The 9942-nt window shown below is 63.6% G+C and overlaps 1 protein-coding gene across 1 annotated transcript; it reads right to left on the bottom strand.

The window, feature by feature from the left end:
• Positions 1 to 298: 298 nt before the first annotated feature.
• Positions 299 to 6551, bottom strand: LOC140912285 (ras-related protein Rab-35-like). The gene is made up of 6 exons (XM_073346470.1): positions 6114 to 6551; positions 3839 to 3889; positions 3182 to 3305; positions 2795 to 2919; positions 1940 to 2064; positions 299 to 1453 (listed from the first exon to the last, which is right to left on the bottom strand). The coding sequence occupies exons 1-6, from the start codon at positions 6166 to 6168 to the stop codon at positions 1328 to 1330; spliced, it is 606 nt and encodes a 201-aa protein (XP_073202571.1). The 5' UTR covers positions 6169 to 6551; the 3' UTR covers positions 299 to 1327.
• Between the last annotated feature and the right edge of the window lie 3391 nt (positions 6552 to 9942).

The raw sequence follows: 9942 nt of genomic DNA, 5'->3' as shown, positions 1-9942 counted from the left end.
TTCCGTTTCCCTGCTCAGGGTGAGGGGACCATCCACACAGATCCCTTGCTGGCCACCGTCTCCCCCCAGAGCAGGTCTGACCCAAAGCAGAATGGCGAAGTGTAAATGTCCTGAATCTGAATTAACTGGGTTCCTCTTAAGGGGAGGGTGTTCCGGGGCCCCCCAGCCTCACCCCGCCCCCAGAGAGTCATAACTGGCTAGCGCCAGGGGAAACCGAGGCACGCACAGCAAGGAACAGCCCAGGAGTCTTGGCTCTGAGCCAGGAGAGAACCCAGGCGTCCGGGCTAAGCAAGCAGGCTTCTTTTCATACCTAAACTGTCTTTATTAAAGAAACACTTGTCTCCGTGGCTAGGGCGGGGTTAGGGTCAGTTCACCCCCCCGGGGCGGGGCCAGATTATTGCACAGTTATTAGGGGGCCAGCCCCACACCCCACCCTGTTCCAGTGCTGGGGTGAACCCACTTCCAAGCTCCCCTTATTGCCCCCAGGAGGGGGCTCCAGGGCTGCACCCCACGACTGAACTGCCTCCTTTTGCTCCCAGTGCGGGGGCTGCCCCCCACTGCTGAGCTCCCCCACCCCACTCCTAGTGGGGCGGGAACTCAGAGCCGGGCAGCAAACCCCAGATTTGATCCCAGAGGGGGCAGCTCTCGGAAAAGAGGGGTGAACCCCATCTTGTTCCCAGTGAGGGGGCCATATCCCCACATGCTCCCAGAGTGTGGGGTGCAAGGAGGGGGTTTGGGGTGCTTGCTGCCCCCCATTTCCTACATGCTGCCTTTCCAGTGCTCAAGAGGGTTGGAGTGCTTAGGGGCACTTGGGGGGGCCTGTGCTGGGGAGATTTGGGGTCCCCTGTGGGAGAATGGAGAGCTGGAGCAGGGAGACACCCCCAAACAAATGAGGGCATGGGGGAATATGGGGGGGTGGAGCAGCAACTCCCATGTGTTCCCCCACTCCAGAGTTGTGGGACCCTGCTGCGTTCAGGGGGCATGGGCACCAGAAAGAGGCATCTTCCCTTTCACAGTGGGGTGGAGAGATAGGGTTGGGGGGCAGGAGGAAAGTTGGGGGCCCAGGACCCCCCCAGGGCAGGACAGTCTCCTCTAGTCCCCCTTCGCTCTGTTCCTTCCACCATCCCCCCACTCCCACCAGCCCCCCAGGCTCCAGCCAACCCCCACCGTCCCCCCTCTCCAGACCCCCCATCCCACAGCCGCAATGGCCAGGAGTCCCCCGGGGCAGGGGGGCGGATACCCCCCCCATACACACACAGTCCATCCCTGCCCCAGGGGGGTGGGGGCAGGGGCTCAGCTCCCCCCAGGTTTTGGGGGGCCCCATCCCTCAGCAGCATTTCTTGACGGGGGGCTTTTTCTTGGGCCTGTTGATCTTCACCACCTCGGGGTGCTGCAGCCGGGCCAGGTTCTCCTGCTTGGTGCGGAGCACCATGGCCGTCACCGCATTGAACATCTGGGGGGCGGGGCAAAAGGGTGGTGAGCTTCCCCGCAGCAGTGCCCCCGGCCCGATCCCCCCACCCAGCGCCACGAGCTTCCCCGCAGGGCTTCCCTTGGCCAAGGTCAGATTCCTGCAGCCTCTCCTCCCTCCTCTCCCCATGGTGCTAGGAGCTTCCTGGCAACTCCCCCCACGCACACACAGTGCTGCGAGCTTCCCCACAGCAGTGCCCCCACCAGCTTCCCTCCCTGCCCCCTGCAGGGCTGCAAACTTCCTCCCAGCAGTGTCCCAGGCTGAGGCAAACTGCCCGGCAGCCCCATCCCCCCTTTCCCGGAATGGGGCTGGGAGCTTCCCAGCAACAGTGTCCCAGCCATGGACTGTTCCTGCACCCCACCCCCCATCCCGAGACACACACACAGTGCTGCGAGCTTCCCTTCAGCAGTGTCCCCAGTCTGGCTTGCCCCCCCCGCCGCGCTGCGAGCTTCCCCACAGCAGTGCCAGTACCTCCTCGACGTTGAGGTTCTCCTTGGCGCTGGTCTCAAAGAGCCGTACCCCCATCTGCTCGCTGAAGCGCCGGGCGTCGGCCGTCTCCACCTGCTTCCGGGAGGGGTCCTCGCACTTGTTCCCCACTGTGGGGAAAGAGGGGGGAGGGTCAGGCACAGGGGAATGGGCCCCAAGGGGTTAACCCAGAGTCCCCTGGGGTAGCGGGATGGGGGCAAGGGGACACATCCCCTTGGGGAGGGCAGTTCTGGGGGAGCTGAGGGGGGCCCCAGACTCACCCAGCACCTTGCAGACACTGTGGGGGAAGGGGGACCCTGGGGGGATGAGGGGGGCCCCAGCCTCCCCCGGCACCTTGCAGACGCTGCGGGGGAACGGGGACCCCAGGGGGATGGGGGGGCCCCAGCCTCCCCCGGCACCTTGCAGATGCTGCGGGGGAAAGGGGACCCCAGGGGGTTTGAGGGGGGCCCCAGACTCACCCAGCACCTTGCAGACACTGCGGGGGAGGGGGGACCCCAGGGGGTTTGAGGGGGGCCCCAGCCTCACCCGGCACCTTGCAGACGCTGCGGGGGAAGGGGGGCCCCAGGGGGTTTGAGGGGGGCCCCAGCCTCCCCCAGCACCTTGCAGATGCTGCGGGGGAAGGGGGGCCCCAGGGGGTTTGAGGGGAGCCCCAGCCTCCCCCAGCACCTTGCAGACGCTGCGGGGGAAGGGGGGCCCCAGGGGGTTTATGGGGGGCCCCAGACTCCCCCGACACCTTGCAGACGCTGCGGGGGAAGGGGGGACCCCAGGGGGTTTGAGGGGGGCCCCAGACTCCCCCGGCACCTTGCAGACGCTGCGGGGGAAGGGGGACCCCAGACTCACCCAGCACCTTGCAGACGCTGTCGCAATTCTGCCCAATCTCGTGCAGCCAGCGCTTGACGTTGACGAAGGATTCGGGGTTCGTCACGTCATAGACGACGATGACACCGTGGGTGTTACGGTAATACCTGCCCAGGGGCGTGGGGGGACGAGACAAGCCATGGGACCCAGGCATCCGAGTAATCAACAAGCCCCCACGCCCCTCCCAGAGCCGGGGAGAGAACCCAGGAGTCCTGCCTCCCAGCCCGCCCTGCTCTAACCCAACAGACCCCCAGTCCCCTCCCAGAGCTGAGAAGAGAACCCAGGAGTCCTGGCTCCCGCCCCCCCCCCACTCTAACCACTGACCCCCTCCCCTCCCCACCCCAGATGGGACCCAGGCGTCCGGCTCACGTGGAGGTGATGGTGCGGAATCGCTCCTGCCCGGCCGTGTCCCAGATCTGCAGCTTGACCCGCTCGCCGTTGATCACCAGGGTCCGGATTTTGAAATCCACGCCGATGGTGGTGATGTAACTGCCTGCCGGGGGGGGGCGGGGGGGGCAGAGGAGCCGGGGGGGGGGGGGACGAGGGAAAGGAGAAAGGAAGGAGTGGGCCGGGCGGGACAGAGATGGAGGGGAAGAGAGAGGAACCAGGAAGGGGAGGGAGCCGGGAAGGAGAAAAGGGAGGAAAGGTGAAAAGGGAGGAAGAGACGAGTGATGCATCCAGCCGATGGGGTCACGGGGCTCTGTGACGATCCCCCCGAGACACCCCCAGACCCAACAGTGCCCCTCCCAGTGGGGTCCATCCCAGGGAGGGGGGCTCGGAGCCAGGAGTGCAGTCGCTCCAGCCCAGATGTGAACCCCTGGGGACCACCCCAAGCACCCGGAGGGAAGGGACCCCCCCAAAACCACACGGCCCATGGGGGGGCAGAAGGAGGATTTGGGGACTAGGGTGAAGTGGGGAGAGGAATTGGGAGGCCAGAGGAGTTTGGGGGGCAGTGAGGGAAGGAGGCTGGGGACCTGTGGGGGGGTTGGAAGAGGGGGCAGCCAGGCTGTGGGGGGGGGTACTTACCGGAGAATGTGTTATCTGCAAACCGCAGGAGGAGGCTGCTCTTCCCCACCCCTGTGGGGAGAAAGGGCTGGTTAGGGGGAGCAGCCGGGACCCCCCGCCCCCCAACGTTGGTCCCAGAGCGACCTGCCGCACCCACAACACAAACAGACGTGAACCACTCCCTCCCAGAGCCACCCGGGGTGTTTACCCACCGAGCGTCACCCTCACCCCACCACCTGGAGAGAACCCAGGAGTCCTGGCTCCCTGCTCCCTGCCCCCCCCCCCCGGCTATAACCACCAGACCCCACTCTCCTCCCCGAGCCAGGGAGAGAAGCCAGGAGTCCTGGCTCCCAGCCCCCGTTATAACCACTAGACCCCACTCCCCTCCCCGAGCCAGGGAGGGAACCCAGGAGTCCTGGCTCCCAGCCCCGCTTGCTCTAACCCACCAGATCCCACTCCCCTCCCAGAGCCGGGGAGAGAACCCAGGAGTCCTGGCTCCCAGCCCCCCCCACCCCCCGCTATAACCACCAGACCCCTCTCCCCTCCCCGAGCCAGGGAGGGAACCCAGGAGTCCTGGCTCCCAGCCCCGCTTGCCCTAACCCACCAGATCCCACTCCCCTCCCAGAGCCGGGGAGAGAACCCAGGAGTCCTGGCTCCCAGCCCCCCCCCCCCACTATAACCACCAGACCCCTCTCCCCTCCCCGAGCCAGGGAGGGAACCCAGGAGTCCTGGCTCCCTGGCTCCCAGCCCCCGCTTGCCCTAACCCACCAGATCCCACTCCCCTCCCAGAGCCGGGGAGAGAATCCAGGAGTCCTGGCTCCCAGGCGCCCCCCCCCCCATAACCACCAGACCCCTCTCCCCTCCCAGAGCCGGGGAGAGAACCCAGGAGTCCTGGCTCTGGGCCTGTCTCGGGCCCATAGGGGGTGCCCAGCTGCTCTGGAGGCAGGGGGTGGGTGGCGCTGGGACTAACTGGACTGAAGGGAACAGCTGCCTTGCCGGGTGGGGAGAAACCGGGACAGGACACAGGCATCCGGGGCAGCTCCGCTCGCTCCGTTACAAACCTCACCCCGAGGGCAGGCCGGGCAGGGCAGGGCACCGGCTGAGATCTGGGGGTTCTCCCCCCCCGATCTGCCCCCCAAAATAATCTCTGCCCCCCACTATAGGTGTGGTCTGCACAACTCCCAGGACACACCCCAGAGGGGCACAGAGAGAGTAGGTAGAAAGAGGAGGACTGAAAAAGGGGGGACGAGAAACCCCACCCCACCTCTGTGTTATACAGGGTTGATCTCAATGCATTTCAACCCCCGGGGGTTGGGTCTATTTACCCCGCTGCACTCATGGGGAAACTGAGGCACAGATGCGCAGGGAATTGTTCAAGTTCACAGAACTGGGAATAGAACTCCCAGCCCCCCCTGCTCTAACCCACCAGCCCCCACTCCCCTCCCAGAGCCGGGGAGAGAACCCAGGAGTCCGGGCTCCCAGCCCCCCCTGCTCTAACCCACCAGCCCCCACTCCCCTCCCAGAGCCGGGGAGAGAACCCAGGAGTCCGGGCTCCCAGCCCCCCCTGCTCTAACCCACCAGCCCCCACTCCCCTCCCAGAGCCGGGGAGAGAACCCAGGAGTCCGGGCTCCCAGCCCCCCCTGCTCTAACCCCTAGGCCGCAGGGCGGGTGGCAGAGAACAGGCCGAAGGGGAAAGCGCAGCGGGGTGCAGAGCGGGGAGCAAGGGGAGGGAAGAGGCGCGGGGGGGAGAAGAGAAGGGGGGCAGCGCGGGGGGGAGAAGAGAAGGGGGGAAGGAGACAGGCCGGACAGAAGAGAAATGACCCAGAGGAGACGGAAGAGGGAGGGGAGGGGTGGGGGGAAGAGGGGCCAGGGCCAGGAGAGGAAGAACATGGAGGGAGGGAAACTTAGGAAGGGGGAGGGGGGGGAAGAGAAGGATGGGGGGCGGAAATCTTCCCCAGGGGGCGCCAGGAAGCGGGGGGGGGGCGAAGAGAAGCTGGAACAAAGGAAGGAAACAGAGACACGAAGCGGGGAAGGGACTTGGAGAGAGGGAGCGAGGGAAAGGAAAGAAGGAGGCAGACGGGGGGTGGGGGGGGGCCCAGGGGAAAGGGGCCCGGGGGGGGCAGGGAACACACCATGGGGAGGCAGGGGAAGGGGGTCCCGGGGACAGGAGGTCCCGGGGAAAGCGGGGTCGGCAGGGGAAGGGGGTCCCGGGGAAGCGGGGAGGGAGGGGGGAAGGGGGGGTCGGCAGGGGAAGGGGGTCCCGGGGAAGGGGGGACGCGCCAGGCCCGGCCCCTACCCGAGTCCCCGATGATGAGCAGCTTGAAGAGATGGTCATAGTCCTTGCCAGCCATTCGCCTGCCGGTCCCTCCCTCCGCCTGCCCGGTCCGGTCCGGTCGGTCCCTCCCTCCGCCGGTCCGGCCCGGCGCCCCCGGGCTGCGGGGGTTCAAAGTCCCGGCCCCCGGGAGCTGCCTGGGCGCAAGGGGCCTCTGCTCAGGGGGTCATGGCTGGGGGGGCGCCTCTCCCGGGGGGTCCCCTAATCCCGGGCCCCCGGCTGCAGGAAGGGGGGGGCGGGCAGAGCCGGGTGCGGACGGGAATCGGGCCCCCCAGAAACCCCCCTTTTCCAGCGGCGTCCGCGGCCCGGCGGTGGGTGGACCCGGGATCAGCTGACCCAGAACCTCCCTTCCTGCGGCCTCGGCCCGGGCCGGCTGGGCTGGGAAGGGGCGGGGCCTGATGGGGGCGGGGCCAAGTGACCCCCCCCTCCTCCCTGGACACGCCCAGTCCGGCTGATAGTCCCTGCCCCCTCCCCCGGAGCCCCAAACACCCACGCTGCCACCCCTATGCACCCCTCCCCCCAGCACCCCAAATCCCCACCCCCCCAGACCTCCTCCCCTGCACCCCCAAACACACCCACCCCTCCCCTATGCACCCCAAATCCCCACCCTCCAGACCTCCTCCCCTGCACCCCAAACACTACCCCACCCCAATGCACCCCTCCCCCAGCATCCCAAATCCACACACCTCCTCCCCTGCACCCCCAAACACCCGCCCCTCCCCTATGCACCCCAAATCCCCACCCTCCAGACCTCCTCCCCTGCACCCCAAACACTACCCCACCCCAATGCACCCCTCCCCCAGCATCCCAAATCCACACACCTCCTCCCCTGCACCCCCAAATATCCCCCACCCTCATGCACCCCACCCCCTGCACCTCCAAACACCCACTCCACCACTATGAACCTCACCCTCCAAATCCCCACCCCCCCGGCCCCTCCCCCAGATTGGGGGCCCCCCAGGCTGAGCCCCATAGATGGTCAGGTCCACCCCTCCCAGAGATGGAGTCACCCCCCACTCTGTCCCCTTGCTGCACAGGAAATGGGTTCCTTCTTCCCCATCCCCCCAGATGCCCCCCTTCATCAGCCCCCAAGAAGATGGCTCCCCCGACTCTCACGCACACTCAGTCCCTATCCTCCAGTTGATCTCCCCCAAAATCTGGGGTCCCCCCTCCCACAGCCCATTCCCTGTGTGCGGGGGAGGGTGTCTGGGCTGCATTTGTCCATCTGTCTGTCTGGGCCCCATTCCTCCACCCGGAAAGGACATTCCAGCCTGGCTTCCCGTCCACCCCCCCCCACACCGCTACAAGTACCCCATTGTTCTCCCGCCCCCAGGGCGGCAACCACAGCCGCTCGCTCCTCTCCCAGAGCTGGGCAGAGAACCCAGGAGTCCTGGCTCCCAGCCCCCCCAACCCTACTCCCCTCCCACCCTCCCAGAGCCAGGGAGAGAACCCAGGAGTCCTGGCTCCCAGCCCCCCCTGCTCTATCCAACTAGACCCACCTCCCCTCCCAGAGCCAGGGAGAGAACCCAGGAGTCCTGGCTCCCAGCCCCCCCTGCTCTATCCAACTAGACCCACCTCCCCGCCCAGAGCCAGGGAGAGAACCAGGAGTCCTGGCTCCCAGCCCCCCCTGCTCTATCCAACTAGACCCACCTCCCCTCCCAGAGCCAGGGAGAGAACCCAGGAGTCCTGGCTCCCAGCCCCCCCTGCTCTATCCAACTAGACCCACCTCCCCTCCCAGAGCCAGGGAGAGAACCCAGGAGTCCTGGCTCCCAGCCGCCCCTGCTCTATCCAACTAGACCCACCTCCCCTCCCAGAGCCAGGGAGAGAACCAGGAGTCCTGGCTCCTTGTGGAAATGACACACACACACAGCGCTTAGTAACCATCTCTCTCTATACTTGCTCGGTGCAAATGATAGCTGCACAAGGCAGCGGGATAGAAAAATCCCCGGTCACAACCCGAGCGCGTTAACTACAGAGACCGACAGCCTCTGCGTCACCGTGGTTAGTACGGGAGCGTGTTCCCTGTGTCGCTAGATAGACCTTTGATCCCATAACAACCCACGGTGCACGGGGCACCTTGAGCAGATAAGGTAGCAAAATATTCTGCCCCCAGCTGGAGGGGGGTGAGCCCTGCTCTGCGTGTGTGAGAGAATCTAGAACCTCACAAGTTCTGCGGCTTGAGCGGGAAATACTCGCCCAAAGTAGCAGTTAAGAGGATGCTTTGTGGAAGGGGAGTAGGGCCTAGTGGGTTAGAGCAGCAGAGGGGGGTCGGCATCAGGACTCCTGGGGTCTCTTCTCTGCCACTGTGTGACCTTGGTCAAGTCCCTTCGCCTATCCGTGCCTCAGTTTGCCCCATGTGAAGTGGGGATAAGGGTAGGAACTCAGTTTATGGGGGCTGGGTTGAGGGGGTTAATCAGTGTTAATAAAGTGCTAATCAAGTGGAAGGTGCTGGCTAAGGGCCAGTGCTGAGGGTTATTACATGGCCGCTTTTCTCTTGGCTTCTCTAGTGTTCTGGCCAGCCACCTTTTGTGCCTTTTATTGAGTCACCTAGAACCTGAAGCAGATATTTTTACAGATGCCTTATTCTGCACCTTCTGTCTGTCCATAATACACGTTAGTCCTGAGTCCTCATCTGAAAAACACAGATGAGCAATGCGTCTTGGTAGCTAGAGATCCACGGGCAAGGGAGTGAAGAGCAGGCTAATCTAGAACAGGATTTAGGGTGATCTAGAAGCGTCAGTTGGCTGACACCAAACCTCCCGTTGGGAAGCATAGGGGGCAGGAGGATTTGCCAGCAATGAAGAGCCCACTTGAAGTGAGTTCTCTGATCTAGAACTCCAAACAGGATATGATGTAGGACCATGTCTTTGTCAACAGGGTGCATCCACTTGGAGTGAACGGTGTAACCAAGAACCCCGGCTGGGATCACGCACCATAACTGTTACCGCCACAGATAGTCCAACTGGCCAATTTAGAAAGGGACGTCTGGGTATCCTTGCACATCCAGTAGCCTAACCTAGAACACTCAATTGGCTCACATGAAACATTCATTTGGCTAATCAGCACCATCCAGTTTGTCAAGCCATGGTGAGAAGGGTTGGATAACCTGGTAAGATAACCTAGAACCCTAGTGTGTTCAATATGGAGAATCCAGTTGAATAGAGTTGGCCAACCTAGATTATGCAGTAGGATAACAGGGAACTCGGGGTTGGTCAATACTGCATATCCAGTTGTATAAAGCTGGCCAATATAGGTCACTCAGTAGGATAATCTAGAACCCTAGTCCAGCCAATATGGAGTAAACAGCTGGTTAGTTAGCCAACAGATTGTGCAGTAAGAAAACCTGTGGGCTGCTACTACAGATGACCCAGTCAGATAGGATTGGGCAACCTAGAGCAGCAATTGCTTGTTCCACATGCAGCATTAAACCTAGGAGGTTGAGGACCTAGAATGGCTGTTGACCCACCTAGAACATCAACTTGGGCAATTGAGAGGGGACGGTTTTGGAAAGCTGGGACTTGCAGTGGCGTGCCTGCAAATCCTCTGGACAGACTTTCTAGCTGAGTGACCTAGAACCTCCTGTTGAGTGACCTTGCAGCTAGTTACCCAAGACTCATCTCAGTGGCACCTCGGTAACCAGCCGGTTTGGCCGCGTCCTTTGTTTGGTGCTGGTGTGTTGTGTCCACTCACCCCATCCTGACCCCTCTGCCTCTCCACTCCCTAGAACTCCAGAACCAGCCCCCAGTGTCTCAGCTTTTTTTGAAGAGCGATAGGAAGCTGGTGCCATTGGGGG

Source organism: Lepidochelys kempii, chromosome 6 (assembly GCF_965140265.1).
Source record: "Lepidochelys kempii isolate rLepKem1 chromosome 6, rLepKem1.hap2, whole genome shotgun sequence".
Taxonomy (NCBI): domain Eukaryota; kingdom Metazoa; phylum Chordata; order Testudines; family Cheloniidae; genus Lepidochelys; species Lepidochelys kempii.
Note: the sequence above shows the minus strand (reverse complement) of the source record. Positions and strands in the feature narration are given on the sequence as shown.